The 21788-nt window shown below is 38.4% G+C and overlaps 1 protein-coding gene across 3 annotated transcripts in view; it reads right to left on the bottom strand.

Annotated features, from left to right (window-relative positions):
• FOXJ3 (forkhead box J3) overlaps positions 1 to 21788 on the bottom strand; it is a 172351-nt gene that overhangs the window by 127775 nt on the left and 22788 nt on the right. For all 3 annotated transcript variants that reach the window (XM_049878965.1, XM_049878964.1, XM_049878963.1), the window contains exon 2: positions 3951 to 4011. In XM_049878965.1, coding sequence (XP_049734922.1) covers positions 3951 to 3994 — 44 coding nt within the window. In that variant the 5' untranslated portion in view covers positions 3995 to 4011. The remainder of the gene's footprint in view (positions 1 to 3950; positions 4012 to 21788) is intronic.

A 21788-nucleotide genomic window follows, 5' to 3' on the forward strand; every position in this document is an offset into this window, starting at 1 on the left:
GTTTTGGGTATATTCAGTTAAATAAAACATTACTGAAATAATTTTAAAATTATACTAGCAAGTAAGAAGAGCAAAGTGCTGGTAAGAGTAACTGCCATTAAAATTAAAAAGTATACTTAGCTATCACTCCAAAACCTTTAGCAACCATTCTTTAAAAAACTGGGAGGACTTTTTTCTAATTCACATGTAGCATGTATGTACTGGTATAAAATTCATACGTGGTATGAAGATATTTAACAATGGCCATTTTGATCTTTCCAATTTTTCTACAATGAACGTGTATTAATTTTTAATCATAAAAAATACAGCAAGTGTATTTTAAAAAATAATCCTAACAGTACCTTCAGATTAAACAAGGCTTAAATATCACCAATAGAAAACAAATACCTAACTTCTTTACTCTAAATATTTGGGATACAGAGAGTTTTAACTTCTTTCTGGCCTCCCTCTCCTAGCCACCAAAGTTTTAAAATACTTTACATACTTTCTTTCATTTCACTCCCTACTTTCACTTACACATTCCACTCTTACCTGTCTGCCTACAAACCCCCACCTGCCTACTCATTTTCTCATTCCCAGCCATAAGTTCAGCTCTTCTTCACTGACTCATATGCTTCCCGCCTTGAAGCTGGCCACTTTCTAGATATACAGGGAGTATACACAAGATAGGTAAGGCAAACGAGCAAGCCACACGTGTGTCTGTCAGTGGGTTTGAGTTACCTTAAGAGTTCTGGTTCTATTTCTATTTGGGTAGTGTAGTTGTAGTTGGGGAAACTTTCTGGTTTGGAGGGGATTCTATGGGAAAGTAGACTATAATTTATTGTGGTTTCCAGCAATCCAGTTTACTCCTCCAAAACAGACCTTCTTTTCTTCTCTCTCTTATCTCAAACCAATGCTGACTTCCACTTAGAAAACTCAAAGACAATAAATAGTCCTCTACACACACATCTGAGGATGGGAATTCTCTGCTTCAGAGATGGACTATATAGAATACGACAGAAATGAAAGAGGCATATAGACACTAAATAATAGGACTCAAATTCTATAAGGAGTCTATTCATTAATTGAATGCTAAATTTATAGCTATATCCATAAGAAATTTTTACTCTAGAATATGATATATAAGAATTAAAACACAGTGAGCAAATTAAGAAAGAACTCGTGGTATCTCTTCTCCCTTATCATTCCTTCCAGTTTTACAATTCTATCAAACAAAAGTTAGGCATATATTATCTCTAACCCAATGTCACATACAGGCCTAACCTAAACATAAATATTCAAATGAAGGAAATTTAAAATCTCAGCCAATGACTTTAATATCTAATTGTTTCAGCATGTTCCACAACTAAAACTGCTTTAAGGAAGACCAATCCATGTAAGATCCAAGTCTGCAAAATATCCTGATGTGAATGACCATGCCCAACAGTTTTATATATGCATTAAAAAAGGGTAAAATGGCTCCTCCTCTCATACTAAGTAGAAATCATTGCTAAGTCAAATTAGTCTTAGAGAATTTTTGAAAATAAAAATATTTAATTTATTTAATGGTATTGCTTTTTCATTTCAATTTGATTGTTTAATTCTGCAAACACCACTGATTTTCACATATTAATCCTGTATCCTTCAACCTTATTTTTTTTATTGTATTTTAAATGCAGGTTTAACAGAGCAAATTAGTTTCTCGTTAAACAATTAATACACATATTGTTTTGTGACACTGGTTGCCAACGCCACAACATGTCAACACTCTGCCCTTCTCGACCTTGGGTTCCCCATTACCAACTTTCCTGTATCCTCCTGCCTTCCTGTCCTTGCCCCTGGCCTTGTTTATGGGCCTGTCTGATCTTTGGCTGTAGGGTGAACCTCAGGAGTGACTTCAGTACTGAGTTAAAAGGGTGTCCTGGAGCCATACTCTCGGAGTCTCTCCAATCTCTGTCAAACCAGCAAGTCTGGTCTTTTTTTTCGAGTTTGAATTTTGTTCTACATTTTTCTTCAGCTCTGTCTGGGACCCTCTAGTGTGATCCCTGTCAGAGCAATGTGTGGTGGTAGCTAGGCATCATCTAGTTGTGCTGGACTCAGTCTGGTGGAGACTGTGGCAGTTGTGGTCCATTAGTCCTTTGGACTCTTTCCCTATGTCTCTGGTTTTCTTCATTCTCCCTTGCTCCAGATGGGGTGGAAACAGTGAAGTACCTTAGATGGCCACTCACAAGCTTTTAAGATCCCAGACAGAAGTAGGATGTAGACCATTTTCTTTATAAACTATGTTATGCCAATTGAGCTAGATGTTCCCCAAGACCATGATCCCCAGCCCTCAGCCCAGAGATTTATTTTTAAAAAATAAAGCAATCTCTCCGTTATAATACCTCCAGTATAAAATCTATTTCCATTATAAGATGGAAGATGCATTCTCATGGAAAGAAATGCCATAATGGCATGTAGGGAAGCTTTTCCACGAAGGATTGCACTGAGTACATAAAAACTAAAAAGGCAATTTTATTGGCCATTTTTCTTTTGTAGTATTCTAGATAAACAGAATTTATCTTAAACTTAAGGATTCTTTGACCTCACATTCATGGTTCTAGCAATCTTTTCTATCCGTCTCCTCTATTTCTCCCCTCCAAAGCTAGGCAATCCCAATTCTCTTCATCACTTACTCTGCTCTAGCCACACTGGCTTCTTCATTGTTCCTAGACTATTCAAGAAGCCTTCTTCCTTACCACTTCCTGGGTTCCTCTGCCTAGAATGCTCAATTTCCACATACCCAATATATGGCTCATTCCATCACTCCTTCAGGTTTTCATTCAAGTGTCACCTTTTCAGTGAACTTCTCCCTGGCTACCCTATCTAAAATAACACACACTCTCATATTTCCTATTCCCCTTCCCTACTGTGGAAACCCTGGTGATGTAGTGGTTAAGACTATGGCTGCTAACGAAAAGGTCAGCAGTTTGAATACACCAGGCGCTCACTGGAAATTCTATGGGGCAGTTCTACTCTGTCCTATAGGGTCACAATGAGTCGGAATCGACTCTACACAATGGGTTTTCTTCCCTGTTTTTCTCCATAGCTCTTATCAATGTCACTCTCTAACTTATCTGTCTTGCTTATTAATTCTTTCTTATCTTGTTTATTAGTTGTCCCTCCATCAGAATGTAAATGCCATACCTGTAGGGTTTTTGTCTGTTTCATTCACTGCTGTAGCCCAAGCATTTAGAATAGTGCATGAAAACACGGTAGGTACTCAATACGTTGAATGAATGAATGATACAGCTGGTTGCAACAGCACATGTAACTAGTAGGTGCTGCCAGCAACAATGCATATTCTAGTCTGAAAGATTTCAATTAAGATTAGGTTTAGGTTATTTTTCAAACTGTGCTCTGTGGAACCTCAGCGATCTCTCAAGAACCACTGTGAGGGTAGAACATGGAAGCCTAAGCAAGGAGAAAAGTCCCTGGTTTACCTATTTTACTCATCGGACTTCAGGTAAGATTTGATTTGTAGAGAAGATATGGAGACTTCAAAAAACATGAAACCACTGGATTGTATACACCAATTTAGTTCCTACCTTTTACATTTTACACGTTTTATTTATCATGAATGACGATAATCTAGGCATGATGTTTATACCATCCTAGAATTAAGTATTCATTTTCTAATTAAGACATGTAGAAAGCAGATTGGTTAAAAAAAAAAAAAAAGGAATGACAAAGTGTACTATTTGATGAACAAGAATATATTCATTAAATGGGAGATTAGTTACAGATCCAAATCCAATTACCAAAAAAATCTCTGTAAGCAAAAATATCTCCCCACCCCCACCAAATAGTACTACTTGACAAAACAAACTACAATATTTTATTATGAACCTCTTGAAATTCATTGTAATATGACCTGACCAGCGTAACTTAAAAAGTTACATGTTCCAATAAAGAAAAAGAAGAGCACTCACCTTAACGAAGTTACAGATGGACAAACTTGTCCATACAAACCCATCTGGCCACAAAGACAATCTGAAAAGAAAAGAAAAGAGTTAGTTATCGGATGTTCCAAAATAAATTAAACAATAAACCACACAACAATTCTGATTACAACACTCTGAAAACAGAAACAGAAGGTTAAAAGATTTCCCATTATCTGAACACATATCCAGATGAATCAAAAATGCCATTGAGTGATAACAGGGATTACAGTGAGGAAGATAAGACACAGTCAGGAGCATAAGAGAAATAAGCACACTAAAATTGTGACATCCAAGAAGCTAAGACCTCATAAAATTTAACAAATGGTTATGCTCATGGTATAGAAACAGAGTACTCAAACTGTTTTAGTAGAATCCAAGGGATTCCAGAGAGGTGTCTAAAGGCTAACACAGAGCTGAGCATGCAAGGTCCCACCCCAACACAACTGGCCCCCTTTATCAGTTTCATATATTGGACCTCACTAAGACTTTATCTGAAGAAACAGTTCCACTGCTTTAAAAAAAAAAAAGGTTTAGAACAAAAGAGCTTTGAATAAGACAGTTCTAGATACAAATTCTAGCTGTGACGCTATGCGACCTTGAAGAATTCACATAACCTCACTGAACCTCAGTTTCTTCACCTGTAAATTAGAAATAATGCTGCCTATATAACTTTATCAATCAAGGATAAGCCACAGGTTTGTTGTTAGAGTTAAAAAAATTAAACAACAAATATGAAAGTATCTATCATCACTACTACCTGGCACATGGTAGCGTGTCTATATTTTCATTAGGCAAAAGAATGATCCACAAATACCTACCAAAAAAAAAAAAATCAAACCCATTGCTGTCAAGTCAATTCTGACTCATAGCAACCCTACAGGACAAAGCAGAACTGCCCCATAGGGTTTCCAAGGAGCACCTGGTGGGTTCAAACTGCCGACTTTTTGGTTAGCAGCCACACCTCTTAACCACTATGTCACCAGGGTTTCCACAAATGCCTACAGGCAGCATAAATGAGAGAAGCTGGAATGCATTTAAGTGCACACATATGCATGCACTGTATGAATGGTAGAGACTGTGAGGAACTAAAGAGAGTATGTTCGGTCTGAAGGAATCACTGCTACTCCCAGTTCTAGCCAATAGTTGCTATGCAGGAGTACAAGCCCAGTATCAGAAGAACTTCCAATTCTCAAGAGAAACCTGAAATCCAAACTTTTATTTGAAATTTCTAGATTTTTATTTCCTAAACACTATGTGAGCCCAACATTGGATTTTGTCCCTAGTTTATACTTTTTGAGTCAGAGGCTGACTGAATTCCCTGCATCCAATTCTCCCTGCACGCACTGAAGAGAAAGACAGACATTTCTATTTCTGCCAATATGACAGGCTGGATGGCTAGATCAACCTGCCCACAGAAAGTGAGTAAAATGTTGGATAAAATATTTTTAAATCTTTATAAATGAATCAATAATCTGATAGAAAGTAAGGCACGATCTGTGGCCAAAAACTAAGTAAAATAGGGAAACGAAAGAGAGATGTACAGTACTGAAGCCATCTTTCTTTTGCCTTCAAGGCATTTTGCAAAACTATGAATCTGAGCTTACAATTCCAACGCATCTTGGGGTCTAAGGTAAAAAGGGCAAAGTCCCAGCCTTACCCAAGAGAACAGCAAGAAAAAACTGTCTCTTAACCTCAGTACTGCTCATGAAGGCATTAGGCAGGTATCGTAGCAGTGCAACAGTATGTCCCCTGATATTTCACAACCACAAGCTGACTCTCAACTTAGATTTATGGTTCAAAAAGCCTCATATCTAGAACTTAGTTTAGTGTACCCCATGGAACTTTGGCAGAAGGAAATGCAAATTCTCCCTGGGGGAACCTATCTTTGAATCTAGGCCTGGAAGAATTCTCACAGATAAGGTTCCCAAATAAATGAATTCAAAATCAAAAATCACAAAACTCAGAAGGAAACAAGTTACCACAAGCAAGAGACAGCAGGGACATCAGTTGGTAGAATGAAAAGCAAAGACTTCAGATATTGGAATTATATACTAGACACCTTTCTTGGTCTTATTTTGTGGGTGATTTCTATAAAGTTGCTATAAGTTGGAACTGACTCAACGGCAACGGGTTGGGTTTTTTTTTTACTATTGATTTTGGACTGCCAAACAAACCAACAAATCAGTCTCAGAAGAAATACAACCAGAATGTTTCTGGTTTCATTCCTTCCTATTCCTTTATTACAGAAGAACACTTCCCTCTCCAACTACTAGTTTCTATGAGGAATGACTTTTCTCTAAACATTCCTGGCCTCTTAACCTACTCCTCCCCAAAGAGGTGAGTTACTTGTTTCTTGAGTGGAGATAGCCCAACCGAAGACCTGAGCACCAAGGATTTAGTCTCTTTTTCTTCCCTCTCCATCCAGGACTCAAAAGGCAGTGATCCGAATGTATCTATTCTCCCAACCCAAACATCCTCTCTGGTGGGCTGTTCCACGGTCTAGACTGAGCAGGTAGGGATAGGGATGTGTGGAGTTAGAAAGCTCATTTAGCTCTTAAGCCTAAACCACGTACTACAATACAAGCTTTATTTAAAAAACAAACAAACAAAGGTTATTCCCCCAAAAGTTAAAGAATTATCATATGATCCACCAATTCCAATTATACCCCTAAGCGTGTGTGTCCAAGAAAATGGAGAATATATGCACATATAAAAATTTGTATACAAATATTCATAGCAGGTTTGTTCACAACAGCTGGAAAGTAAAAACTCAAATGCCCACCAAATAATGAATGGATAAACAAAATGTGGTATATTCATACAATAGAGTATTATTCAGCCATAAAAAGGGAATGAAGTACTGACACATGCTACAACATAGATGAACCATGAAAACATTATGCTAAGTGAAAAAACCTAGACACAAAGGTCATATATTATATGATTCCAGTTATGTGGAATGTCTAGAATAGACAAATCCACAGAGACACAAAGCAGATTAGAGGTAGCGGAGAGATAGGGGAGGGGAGAAAGGGATTAATTGCTAATGGGCTTCTTTTTAGGGTGATGAAAATGTTCTAGAATTGGACAGTGGTGGCAGTTGAACAACCTTGTGAATATATTAAAAATCACTAAATTGCACACTTTAAAATGGTACAGGAATTATATCTCAATAAAAAACATAATTTTTAAAAGGTAATATTTTGTTTCTTTATCTGATGGTTATTGTGCCTTATTTCTCAGTCAGTTCAGACTCAGCCAAGGAAAAATGATCCTATATCAAGTCTGCCAAACACCAATATCCTTGTTATTGTTAGGTGCTGTTAAGTCTGTTCCAACTCATAGCAACCCTGCCTACAACAGAACGAACCACCACTCAGTCCTGAGCCATCCTCACAATTGTTGCTATGTTTGAGCTCGTTGTTACAGCCACTGTGTCAATTCATCTCACTGAGGGTCTTCTTTTTCACTGACCCTCTGCTTTACCAAGCATAATGTCCTTCTCCAAGGATTGGTCCCTCCTGATAACATGACCAAAGTACATGAGACAAAGTCTTGCCATCCCTACTTTAAGGAGCATTCTGGCTGTGCTTCTTTCAAGTAAGATTTGCTCGTTCTTCTAGTAGTCCATGGTATATTCCATATTCTTCACCAACACCACAATTCAATGCCATCAAGTCCTCTTTGGTCTTCCTTATCCACTGTCCAGCTTTTGCATGCAAGTAAGTCAACTGAAAATGCCACGGCTTGGGTCAGGCATACCTTAGTCCTCAAAGTGACATCTTTGCTTTTTAACACTTTAAAGAGGTCTTTTGCAGCAGATCTGACCAAAGCAATACATTGTTTGATTTCTCAACTGCTGCTTCTATGGACACTGACCGTTGATACAAGAAAATGAAACCCTTGACCGCTTTGGTATTTTCTTCATTTATCATGTTGTTGCTTACTGGTCCAGTTGTAAGGATTTTCTTTATGTTGAGGTGTAATCCATACTGAAGGCTGTAGCCTTTGATCTTCATCAATAAGTGCTTCAAGTCCTTTTTGCTTTCAGCAAGTACCAACACCTTAGGACTCCCAATTAGTTACCATTTACTACCAGTTCTAGCCCTTAAATATCTTTCTAATCTGCTCTAGCCAATGACTGAGTTCCAGTTTTCTCCATTTCTCATCTAGATTACTGTGCCTAAATGGTGTCCTGAACTCTAGACTTGCTGACTGAATGAACAAATATATGCCAATCTTCTTTTCCCCACCCAGGCAACAGACCAGCAACATGAAAATCTCATAAAAGAAGGCCAAGGTTCACAGTGAGGTCAGGAAAATCTCAAAGTGTCTTCCAAATTACAAACTCACATCTCTGGAGCCAGCTATATTTGAACAATTATATTCAATTACAACCATAATTTGTATGGTTTAAGTTGGTGCCAAACAACACCTTACTAACCAGCAGTCTCTAAAACCTTTGAAAACCGACACGCAACAAAGTTTGTGTTAAATAACAGAACCAGGATATGGGTAGTAAAAGCCAGTTATTCACTAATGGGTGTGCTCTAATGCAAGCTAATTACTGTATTGTATCCCATAACCAACAGAAGAATTGGAACTCCTTCTACTATAAGTAGTACTCAAGTGTATATTAAATTGAATTACAAACTATTCTCATTTGGGAAACAAATGTTACAATAAACTTTAAGAATTATGTAATAATGAATTATTGGGGGTAGGAAAAAATGGGACTAAGGATTTTTTGAAAAAGCTCCCAAATAACTCATATGAGCCCTTCTCCCCTCTCCCACCACACAGAGATCATAGAGATATCGTCCGGTATAGTTTACAAAGAACTTATGACATTCAGGACCCTGAATCTGAAGACCTAGATTGAAATCCCAACTCTGACAGTTACTGTGGGATCTTAGGAATAGTGTTAACTTCTCTGAGGCTTAATTTCCTCCTCTATAAGAAAGGATATTCATGCCTTAGTTACTGTGACAGTAGCTTGGATGAAAGCACCAGCATAACACCGGGCAAAAGAATTAAAAGTTTGTTGAAAACAAATGTACAGCACTAGAGGTCAAGAGGTTATTACTTCTTTTTTAGGTCTGAATTCAGCACTATCTTTCAAAGGACTTGCAAGTATAAAACTTACTACCATCTATGAAGGAATAACCTCTTTGATTATAGCTACTTGACTGAGCATTTTGAGTTGTTATACCATTAGTCACAGGTAATTATTAAAGTAGTCCATAGAAATAACCTCTGTCCTAATCAGCCTGAGTGGGAGAAATCTGCCAGAGGAAGGCATAAAGGGAAAAGGATCCTGCAGAGTGAGCAGGAATCAGCGGTTCATGCCAGCTCCACTAGCTAACCCTGAAGGCAATGGTATAGCTTAAGCTAAGAAGATAGATCTTGGAGTCATCTGCTTTCAGAAACTGGTTAAAATCATGTGAGGATGATCACTTCACCACGGGAGTATTATAATGAGAAGAAAGGCCAAAAGTTACCTCTGGAGGACTATGACAGATAATGAAGAGGAACGGGTTAAAAAAAACTGAGCCCTGGTGGCACAGTAGTTAAATGCTCAGCCGCTAACCAAAAGGTCAGTGGTTCGAACCCACCAGCTGCTCCACCAGAGAAAGACGTGTCAGTCTGCTCCTGTAAGGACTACAAAACCAAAAAAAAACCAAACCCAGTGCCGTCAAGTCAATTCCGACTCATAACGACCCTATATATATATACTACACAGCCCTGGAAATCCTAAGGGGCAAGTTCTATTCTGTCCTATAGGGTCATTATGAGTCAGAATCAACTCAACAGCAACTGGTTTAATGAGTTTTGGTTAAAAGGAAAAAAAAAAAAAACTGGAGAAAGAACTGTCCTGGAGATAGCAGCAAATGATTCAAGGAGGGGGAGGAAAGGCAACTGTGTTAAACGATTCAGAATGGGCATAAACTGAGACGAGAATATTGGCTTTTAATAGGACAATTAACAATACTATAGAGGGTAGGGTTTGTGGAATAGAGTAAAAATTAGATTGCAAGGAGGCTAAGCATCAGGAATGAGAGGGATATAAAAATTTAGCCACAAATTGAATAAAATGAAAGTAACTGGAAAGCGCCATGAGGTCACAAATCAGAGCGGAAAGGGACAGATCAAGAATTGAGGAAAGGCAAGGGTATGTTAGAGCTTCCATTACACTCTGTCTCCATTACCCTGTTTTATTCTTCAAAGTTCTTATCATCACCTGACACTATTTTTGTTTACTGTTTCTCCCCACTAGAGAGCAAGTTCTATGAGAGCAGGAACTTTTATCTGTTTCACTCTGTTACATCATCCAAAGCCTGGAACATAATCAGCACTCATATTTGCTCAATAAATGAACAGACCAGATTCCTCAAGAGTTAGAAAATGAGGGTAACTTAAAAGAGCAATAACTAAGTACTGATTCAAAACTCCTCAGATCGTTAATATAATCTTTGTACCCACCACTTCTCTACCTCCAAGCAAAGTAGCTTCTAACTGCAATTAGAAGTTATATATCCAGAATATATGAAGAACTCTTACAATACGATAATAAAAAGACAAATAATCCCATTTAAAAATGGGCAAAGGATTTAAATAAGCATTTCCCCAAAGAAGATCTATAAATGACCAATAAGCACATGAAAAGATGTTATTAGTCACTAGGGAAATGCAAATCAAAACCACAATGAGACACCACTTCACACCCACTAAGATGGCTATAATAATAAAAAAAAAAAATAAAGACAATAACAAGTGTTGCAAGGATGTGGAGAAATTCAAACTCACGCATTGCTAGTGAAAATATAAAATACTGCAGCCACTTTTCAAAACGTAGTTTCTCAAAAAGTTAAATATAGAGTTACCACATAACTTAGCAATTACACTCCTAGGTTAGTTATATACCCAAGAAATGAAAACACACATCCACGCAAAAACCTGTACAAGAATGTTCACTGCAGCACTATTCATAATAGCCAAAAATGGAACCAACCCAAGTGTCCACCAACTGATGAATGGGTAGACAAAACGCTGCATATCCATACAACACAAGCAACAATCTGGACAACCCTTGAAAACATTATGCTAAGTAAAAGAAGCCAGTCACAAAAGGCTGTATGATTCCATTTATATGATATGTCAAAAACAGGCAAATTTACAGAGACAGAAAGTAGATTAGTAGTTGCTTAGGGCTGGGGAAGAGAAAATAAAAGGGGGATGGGGATGGGCTGGTAATGAGTTTGGGGTTTCTTTTAGGGGAGGGAAAAATGTTCTAAAATTAAGATTGTGGTGATAGTTGCACAACCAAGTGAGTATAATAAAAAGCATCAAACTTTAAATTTTAAATGGGTGAATTGTATGGAATGTGAAGCATATCTAAATAAAAATTTGTCAAATTAGAACCATCATACACAAATGTTCTTGTTCTGACATGTTTCTACTTCTTCCTTCACTAGTGCCACAGGATTTAACCCCCTTCACTCCCAAAGCCAGAACAGGAAGAGGAAAGTAAAATAATGACTCCATCAGAAAGCAACTCTACTACAGAAACTATGTTCAGATCTACAGCTCCTTGAACCATTAGTGGTTCGGGAAAGTTTATTTTCTGGTGGGCTCCACTATTCCCAAACCATAGTGTCTATTCATCAAATATATTTAATGAAGATACACTGACAATCCTTAAAAATTTCATACACCTGTATACACCCTGGAGCCCTGGTGGTGCAGTGGTTAAGAGCTAGGTTGTTAACCAAAAGGCCAGCAGTTCAAATCCACCAGCCTCTCCTTGGAAACCCTGTGGGGCAGTTCTATTCTATCCTGTACAGCCACTATGAGTCAGAATCGACTCAATGGCAACGGGAGTATATACCCTGGGAAAATCCTAAAGGAAACCACTCTTCTACTATCTACAAATCAAGTACCTAGGCTATGGCCCTCTCCTAAAACAAGACCAGGGCCAGGAAGACGATACCAGAAGAGGCAAAAAAAAAAAAAAAAAAAAGCATGCTAACCAACAATCAGCTTTAGCTTTTTAAAACTGTTTTAGAATTGGAAGTGTAAGTCTGAACTAAGTGCCGCTTTTCCCTACATAGTTTAAGACTGGTGTCAATAAAACAGGTGGTAAATGTGGGGAGGGCAGCTTACTGGCCAAACATCACAGAGCTGTAACTTCCTGCAAACCCCAAAGCTTACTTCCTGCAAATTATGTGAACAGATCACAGGCCACCTTTTTCAAACCAAATCATAACCCAAGCAAACAGCACAGGATTCCATTTCTCGGTCTGTCATTAAGTCACTGGATAATACTGAAGCTTCAGTTTCCCTACTTTGTTCAATAACCTAACCACAGTTTCTGGTCCCAAAACTAAATCATGTGATCTAATAAAGGACTTTTTCCCAATTTGCAGATTTATTCTTAAGGAACACCTGTCAAAAGGTATACAAAATTAAACCACATTATACGTTTAAATCACCTTTACTAAGTAAATATATATGAAATACGTAAAATATAAGATTAAAAAAAAATTTTTTTTTAGATTAAAAAAAGAAAAAAAGTTTTTTTTTAATGTTGACCCCTCTTCCATTTTAAACAACTTTTAAAGATATTCACTAAACAAATATAGAATAAGTGTTCAGCTGCAAGAAGGGTTTGGGGCTTTAAATCTAAGCTGTTTTTTTAAGAACAAAAATCCTCACAACTGGACCAATAAGCAACATCAAGATAAACAGAGAAAACACTGAAGTGGTCAACAATTTCATTTTACTTGGATTCACAATCAACACCCATGGAAGCAATGGTCAAGAAATCAAAGGACATTTACTGCACTGGAAAAACCTGCTACAAAAGACCTCTTTAAAGCGTTAAAAAACAAAGATGGCACTTTGAGGACTAAGGTATGCCTGACCCAAGCTATGGTATTTTTAATTGCCTCATATGTATGCGAAAGCTGAGCAATGAATAAGGAAAACCAAAGATACCTCTGAATTACTGGGATGGCGAAGAATACTGAATATACCATGGACTGCCAGAAGAACGAAGAACAAATCTGTCTTGGAAGAAGTACACCCAGAATGCTCCTTAAAGTGAGGAGGGCAAGACTTAGTCTCATGTACTTTGGACACGTTTCAGAAGGGACCAGTCCCTGAAGAAGAACATCATGCTTGATAAAGTAAGGATCTGAGAAAGAGAGGAAGACCCTCAACAAGATGGACTGACACAGTGGCTGCAGCAATGGGCTCCAAACACAGCAATGATTGTGAGGATGGCACAGGACCGAGTAGTGTTTCATTCTGTGGCACACAGGATAGCTATGAGTTGGAACTGACTCAACAGCACCTAACAACCCAAACCCCCCAACCTAACAACAACAAATTTAGAAAACCAAGATGTCACCTCTCTGGATCCTGTATCTTTACTCTGGTGTTTGATTCATGTGCTTTGCCTGGTGCAATTCAAAGCAAGTTATCCTACCATACCCTGAAAACTAAATTGAACATAACAGAATATACCACTTGTCAGAGGTATAAAATGCTGTGCTGCAACTGAAAAGATGAGAAGCAATGAAATCTCCATTGCTAGAGATGCTTAACAAGAAAACTACCTGTCTGGTCTCCAAAGCCAATCTAAAAATCACAGCTGACTTCATAAGAATCATTTCTATCCCACTCCTGGGAACCCGGATTCAGGGGTCTAGCGTGACACTCAAGAAATCTATTAACTAAAAGTATCTCAGGAAATTCTGATGCAGAGTTTAATTTGGTAACTGTTGGTTTAGGGCAGCGATAGCAGAAAGGTTTCATATCATTTGTCAATTCTGCTCAGTAGGTAACTGCCTCAAGTGCTTCACTAAGAAGCTCATATCTAAACGCAACCAGAAAGAATGCCACAAGCTTTTCAGTCTGCCGTGAACAAGTGGTGATGGGTATGTGATAACACGCAAACCATGTATTTGTCATCCCAGACTTAGACCACTAGATGGCTTTTTTTTTTTTTTTTTAAAAAAGGCTTTTGAGGTAAGGGAAGAAGAGACTCAGATCTGGGTAACTGACTTTTAACTGGCAGAAGCTCCAGCTGACTCTGGGAGGGTAGTAGGTAGCGAGAACAGGCCCTGGCATACGTGCCTGGACTCTCCAAAAGTAATTACTAAGCTCCCAGTATCATACTAAAAAGAAATGACATGATTTCTCCTCCCAAGATGTTTATAATCGTGAGAAATGAAAATATAAGACAAGTTTGGTCTTAATAAAGGGGGGGCATTTTTGTGGCTTGAGGAGTTTCACTTTGGGTATTGGTGGGAGTAAGTGGGAACACTGAGTGCCAGGCCAGAAACACTATAATTTGGATTGATTCATAAGGAATCAACTGCATGTTTCTTATCGGAACATTATAAAAGTGATATACAATATATTAAGATTCCACTGGCACCATTTTCCAGGAAACAAATTTGGAGGCTATTATCACCAAGGCATGACCAATTGGGGGCCAAATAATCTGCTTTATATTGCTTCTGTATGCATCCATCTCTACCACTGGATTGTTGGCTCCCAGTGGACCGGGTGCATGTCAAATTAATCTTTGTATCTCCCACAACACCTAACACAAGGTTTGTACATAATAAGTATTCTGAAACATTTGTTGAACTGCTGTAAAGGAAGGAAAAAATCAGATAGGTATTTCAAAGAAAGGGTAACAGAACTTGGCACAGATATAGACAGGAAGGGTCAAAGGAGTAGAAGGAGTCAAATAATCCCAAAAAGTAAGGGAAGACTGTGTTACATTAAAAGAGACTTAAAACCAACAACAACCAAAAAATACGCATGTTGTTACACAAATATGTATACCGGCATATATGTGTATGGGTATGAATATGTGGGTACACATGCGTGCACTGACAGATGTATCTATAGGCATATGTACATACAGGTATGTGTGTGCATGCATGTATATTCAGATATATAATAAACCACATACGTGGCACAGTTATGGATACTTCTTAGATATAACCAAACACCTCACAAGACTGGTTTTCTGGGTTTGAAGGCTTGGGACCACAGTCTCATGAGACAACTCAGTTAACTGGCATAATACAGTTCATAAACTGTATGTTCTACATTCCAATGTGGTGAGTAGTGTCTGGGGTCTTATAAGCTTGTAAGTGGCCATCTAAGATACAATTATTGGTCTCTACTTGCCCAAACAAAAGAGAAAGAAGGAAACCAAAGACTCAGAGAAGAGAGTAATCTACAGGACTAATAGTCTACACAAACCACAGCCTCTTCTACCCTGAAACCAAAAGAACTAGATGGGGCCTGGGTACCACTACAAACTAGGCTGATCAGGGCCACAACAGACAGATCCTGACAGAACAGAAAAAAATATGGAACAGACCTCAAATTCTTAAAAAGTCCATACTTTACTGGACCAGTTGAGACTAGAGGATTCCCCCAAGATACTCTTTATCCCCTGAGATACTCTTTAAACCTTAAACTGAAATTGTTGTGGAAGTAGTGAGACCAGAACAGAATGAATGAGAATGATGGTACATTGCAAAAACTGTAACCAATATCACTGAATAATTTGTGTAGAAATTGTCAAATGGAAACCTAATTTGCTATGTAAACTTTCACCTTAAACACAATAAAATATTTAAAAAAGAAGAAGAAAAGATACTTTAGAGACCTAATAACAGAAGGTAATGTGTGGACCTTGTCTGGATCTTGATTCAATTAAACACTAACTGTAAGAAGACATTCTTAAACAACCAGGAACATTTGATTATGAACTAGATAATCGATGACATCTAGGAAATGTTTTAATTTTGTTAGATATGATAATGGTACATGGTTATATGAGAAAATGTCTATATTTTTTAGAGATGCATACTGAAGTATGTAGAAGTAAATACCTTAATAGTTGTTGAATTTTTGTGATGGGTATATGGGGATTTGTTATGTATTTTATCTACTTTTCAGCATACTCAGCACAGCAGTCAGGCTAAGGCATTTTGGTGCTGCTTGCTCAACTCTAGCACTCTACAATTAATTCTTTTTCTTTTCTTTTTCAGATTTCAGGAAACTTAAGAATGACTAAGGCTTCTGAGAAAACAGCCCACAAACAATCAGAAGAAAATGGGCATTTACTTGTTAGCTCTACTAATAGGACATCTCTCTAAATCTATTCAAAGAACTTCTTGTAAATTCATATGAGAGCTGAATATGAGCCAAGAGAGTGACTCAGCTGCTAAAAAGAAACAAAACACAATCTTAGGCTTCATTAAAAGAATAGTGTCCAGATCAAGGAGGGTAACAGTTCCACGTACTCTTCACTGGTTAGTTCAGAACTGGAATATTATGTTCTACTTTGAGCACCACATTTTAAGAACATTTATAAGCTAGAATGCTTGCAGGGAAGGATACCAGACTAGTGAGGAGTTTAGAAACCAAATGTCAAGTAAGACACTGGGGGTGCTTAGCTTAGGGAAGAAAATACTTCCCAGCATTCCATCTCCCCTTCCCTATAAAGACCCCACCATGATATTTTCCAGAAGATTTTGAGAGTTGTTAATAGGCATTTCATAGCCAAAGAAGTTTGAGAAAAACACTTTTATTCTCTACAGGACTTATCAGAGCGTTCAATATCCTAGTATGCTTCATGAATCTACAAGATTTTCTGTATTTCCCAAACATATGTGGTTACTCATTCATTCAAGAAATGAGCCCCAAATATTTGCCAAACACTCCTTCAGGTGCCAGGGATACAACAATGAACACTTTTAATATTCCAGAGGATAGTTTGGAAACAGAAAACCTGGGCATCCTGTTACTCCTCTAGCTTGCATTGCGCTTCCTCATCTCTAAGCCTTTGATTATACTCTAGCCTATAATGCCCCATCTCTAATGTTAACTCAAACATTAACTTCTCTATGAAGCTTTGCTGATTATAAGCAAAAGCACTCTCTCTTCTCAGCAAACCCATGGCTCTTTCTCTGTACCAGTTCCCTGCGAACAGACTATGGTTCTTAATTACCTTTGATCTCTCACAATGTCCAGGACAGTATCTTGAACGTGCAGGTGTTCAAGAAATATTTGTGGAATGAATAATCACCTTCAAATAAGTGAAGGGTTATTATCTGAAAGAAGGTAGACTAGGTCTCTACTGTCCCACAGGAAAGAACTAGGAAAAACAGATGAGGTTAGAAGCAAATTTCACCTCAATCAAAGCTAACAACAAACAGGCTGACAGAAATCAGTGACTATGGGTATTCTAAGAATAGCCAAATGACTATATATCAAGTGCTTTGGAGGGAAAATGGACAAAATAATTAACTCTAAGATTCTAGGAACTACTATAAAACCAAACCCACTGCCATCGAGTCGATTCTGACTCATAGCAATGCTACAGAACTGCCCCATAGAGTTTCCAAGGGGCGCCTGGTGGATTCGAACTGCCGACCTCTTGGTTAGCAGTCATAGCACTTAAGAACTACTATATATCTCACTATATCAGACAAACAATAACTTTTGATACAATCTATCTGTATCAATGTTAAAATTCTTTCAATTAAGCTTAAACAAAATATCCTTTCATTTTTTAGTGTAATGACTACACAGTGCCTATTATGTGTCACACATCTGTCCATCTGTCATACTGTGCAGCCTTGTGTGTTGCTGTGATGCTGGAAGTTATGCCTAAAGTATTCAAATACCAGCAGAGTCACCCGTGGCAGACAGTTTTCAGCTGAGCTTCTAGGTTAAGACAGACTAGGAAGAAGACCTGGGAGTCTACTTTTGAAAAGAATTAGCCAGTTAAAAACCTTATGAATAGCAGCAGAACATTGATACACTGCCAGAAGATGAGCCCCTCAGGTTGGAAGGCACTCAAAACACGACTGGGGAAGAGCTGCCTTCTCAAAGTAGAGTCGACCTTAACGACGGGGATGGAGTCAAACTTTCGGGACCTTCATTTGCTGATGTGGCACAACTCAAAAGGAGAAGAAACAGCTGCAAACATCCATTAATAACAGGAACATGGCATGTATGAAGTATGAATCTACGAAAACTGAAAATCGTCAAAAATGAAACAGAAAGCATAATACCTATATCCTAGGCATTACTGACCTGAAATGGACTGGTACTGGCCATTCTGAATCAGACAATCATATGATCTACTATGCCGGGAATGACAACTAAAAGAGGAATGGCAATGCATTCATCGTCAAAAAGAACATTTCAAGATCTATCCTGAAGTACAACACTGTCAGTGATAGGATAATATCCATACAACTTCAAGGAAGATGAGTTAATACCATTATTATTCAAATTTGCACACCAACCACTAACGCCAAAGATAAAGAAATTGAAGATTTTTACCAACTTCTGCAGTCTGAAATTCCTCAAACATCCAATCAAGATGCATTGATAATTCCTGGTGACTGGAATGAAAAATTGGAAACGAAAAAGAACTGGTAGTTGGAAAATACGGCCTTGGTGACAGAAATGATGCCAGGGATCACATGATAATATTCTGCAAGACCTATGACTTTTTTCAACAACATAAACAGCAACTATATATGCGGACCTTGCCAGATAGAATACACAGAAATCAAGTCAACTACGTCTGTCGAAGAGACGATGGAAAAGCTCAATATCATCAGTCAGAACACAGCCAGGGACCAACTGCGGAACAGACCATCAGTTGCTCAGCAAGTTCAAGTTGAAGCTGAAAAAATTAGAACAAGTCCAAGAGAGTCCAAGTACGATCTTGAGTATGTGCCACCTTAGAGACCATCTCAAGAAAAGATCTGATGCACTGAACACTGATAACCTAAGACCTGAGGAGTTGAGCAAGGACATTATATATGAAGAAAGCAAGAAGTCATTAAAAACACAGGAAAGAAAGAAAAGACCAAAATGGATATCAGAAGAGAGTCTGAAGCTTGCTCTTGAACGTCAAGTATCTAAAGTGAAAGGAAGAAATGATGAAGTAAAGAGCTGACCAGAAAATTTCAAAGGGCAGCTCGAGAAGACAAAGTAAAGTATTTGTCATGGATTGAACTGTGTCCCCCAAAAATATGTGCCAACTTGGCCAGGTCATGATTCCCAGTATTGTGTGAAATGTTCACCATTTGTCCTCTGATGTGATTTTACTGTGTGTTGTAAATCCCGTCTCTATGATGTTAATGAGATGGGGTTAGCAGCTGTTATGCAGACTCATCTACAAGATTAATCTACAACTTAAGCTCTGAGATACAAAAGGGAGAAGCAGCAGAGAGACGGGGGACCTCACACCACCAAGAAAGCAGTGCCAGGGACAGAGCGTGTCCTTTGGACCCAGGATTCCTGCAGGGAGAAACTACTAGACAAGTGAAGACTGATGACAAGGACCTTTCCCCAGAACCGATAGAGACAGAAAGCCTTCCCCTGGAGCTGATATCCTGAATATGGACTTTCAGCTTACTTAACTGTGAGAGAATAAACTTCACTTTGTTAAAGCCACCCACTTGTGGTATTTCTGTTATAGCAGTACTAGATGACTAAGACAGTATTATAATGAAATGTGCAAAGACCTGGAGTTAGAAAACCAAAAGGAAAAAACGTGCTCAGCATTTCTCAAGCTGAAACAAGTGAAGAAAAATTAAAACCTCGAGTCGCAATACTGAAGGACTCTACAGGGAAAATATTAAACAATGCAGAAAGCATCAAAAGAAGGTGGAAGGAATACACAAAGTCACTGTACCAAGAAGAACTGGTCGACAATACCATTTCAGGAGGTAGCATGGAATCAGGAACCAATGGTACTGAGATCCAAGCTGCACTGAAGGCACTGGCAAAACACAAGGCTCCAGGAATTGACAAAATACCAACTGAGATGTTTCAACAAACGGATGCTGTGCTGGAAGTGCTCACTCGTCTACAGCAAGAAATTTGGAAAACAGCTCCCTGGCCAACTGACTAAAAGAAATCTACATTTATGCCTATTCCAAAGAAAGGCGATTCAACTGAATGTGGAAATTATTGAACAATATCATTAATATCACACGCAAGAAAAATTTTGCTGAAGATCATTCAAATGCAGCTGTAGCAATACATCGACAAGGAACTGCCAGAAATTCAAACCAGATTCATAAGAGGGCTTGGAACCAGAGGTATCATTGTAGACGTCAGATGGATCACGGCTGAAAGCAAAGAATACCAGAAAGATGTTTTCCTGTGTTTTATTAACTATGCGAAGGCATTCGACTGTGTGAATCATAACAAATCATGGTCAACATTACAAAGAATGGGAATTCCAGAACACTTAATTATGCTCATGAGGAACCTGTACATAGATCGAGCGGCAGTTACTCAAACAGAACAAAAGGATACTGCGTGGTTTAAAGTCAGGAAAGGTGTGTTTCAGGGTTGTATCCTTTCACCACACTTATTCAATCTGTGTGCTGAGCAAATGATCCAAGAAGCTGGACTACATGAAGAACACAGCATAAGATTGGAGGAAGACTCATTGATAACCTGTGTTATGCAGATGACACAACCTCTCTTGTTCAAAGTGAAGAGGACTTAAAACACTTACTGATGAAGATCAAAGACCACGATCTTCAGTATGGATTATACCTCAACATAAAAACAAAAATCCTAACAACTGGACCCATAAACAGAGAAAAGAATGAAGTTGTCGAGGATTTCATTTTACTTGGATCCACAATCAACGCCCACGGAAGCAACAGTCAAGAAATCAAATGATGTACCGCATTAAGCAAATATGCTGTAAAAGACCTCTCACAAAAAACAAAAGTGTCACACTGAAGACTAAGGTGCGCCTGACCCAAGCCCTGGTGTTTTCAATAGCCTCATATGCATGCGAAAGCTGGAAAATGAATAAGACAGACCGAAGTGACACCTTTGAATTATGGCATTGGTGCAGAATATTGAATATACCATGGACTGCCAAATGAACAAACAAATCTGTCTTCGAAGAAGTATAACCAGAATACTCTCTGGAAGCAAGAATGGTGAGGCCAGGTCTCACATACTTTGGACATGTTATCAGGAGGGATCAGTCCCTGGAGAAGGACAGCAGGTTTCGTAAAGTAGAGGGTCGGCAAAAAAGAGGAAGACTCTCAACGAGATGGACTGCCATAGTGGCTGCAACAATGGGTTCAAGTGTAACGATTGTGAGGATGGTGCAGGAGCAGACAGTATTCTGTTCTGTTGTACACAGGGTCACTATGAGTTGGAACTGACTCAATGGCACCTAACAGCAACAATTATGTGTCACAGACAGTGCTAGGTGTAGAGAATGAAAGACAAAAAAGGACACCGTCCCCATCCTAGTCAATTCAAGGTTCCTTAATTATGCTCCCAAAGTAAACCTGATACAAATATGAATGCCCAGGTCATCTACCTCAATAAGCAACGCTCCCTAAATGAAGAAATTCTTTGGATAGATGATTTCCAATATTTTTGCAGATAAACAGCTGTGAAGCCATCGACTCCTCTTAAAGCCATCTATCCACACCACTAAATCCGTTAAGTTCTTCAAACAAACAAGCTAGTCATTTTGCCTTTCCAGTTAAACACTAGAAAACAGAAGAAACTCCAGGATACTTCTATATGTCAATGATATCTATGTAATGTCTCCCTCCAACTAAAAGCTGTAGTCTTGTTGGCAAGGACCCTTGCATTTTACTCATGTCCCCAGTATTTAGTACAGTGCCTGGAACACAGAAGATCATGAATAAATGAGCAAGTGAGTGAGAGAAATGACTGACTCCAACGTCCCTGCATGAAACACAGCACCTTAAAGAAGCA

This window comes from Elephas maximus, chromosome 3, assembly GCF_024166365.1.
Source record: "Elephas maximus indicus isolate mEleMax1 chromosome 3, mEleMax1 primary haplotype, whole genome shotgun sequence".
Lineage (NCBI taxonomy): Eukaryota > Metazoa > Chordata > Mammalia > Proboscidea > Elephantidae > Elephas > Elephas maximus.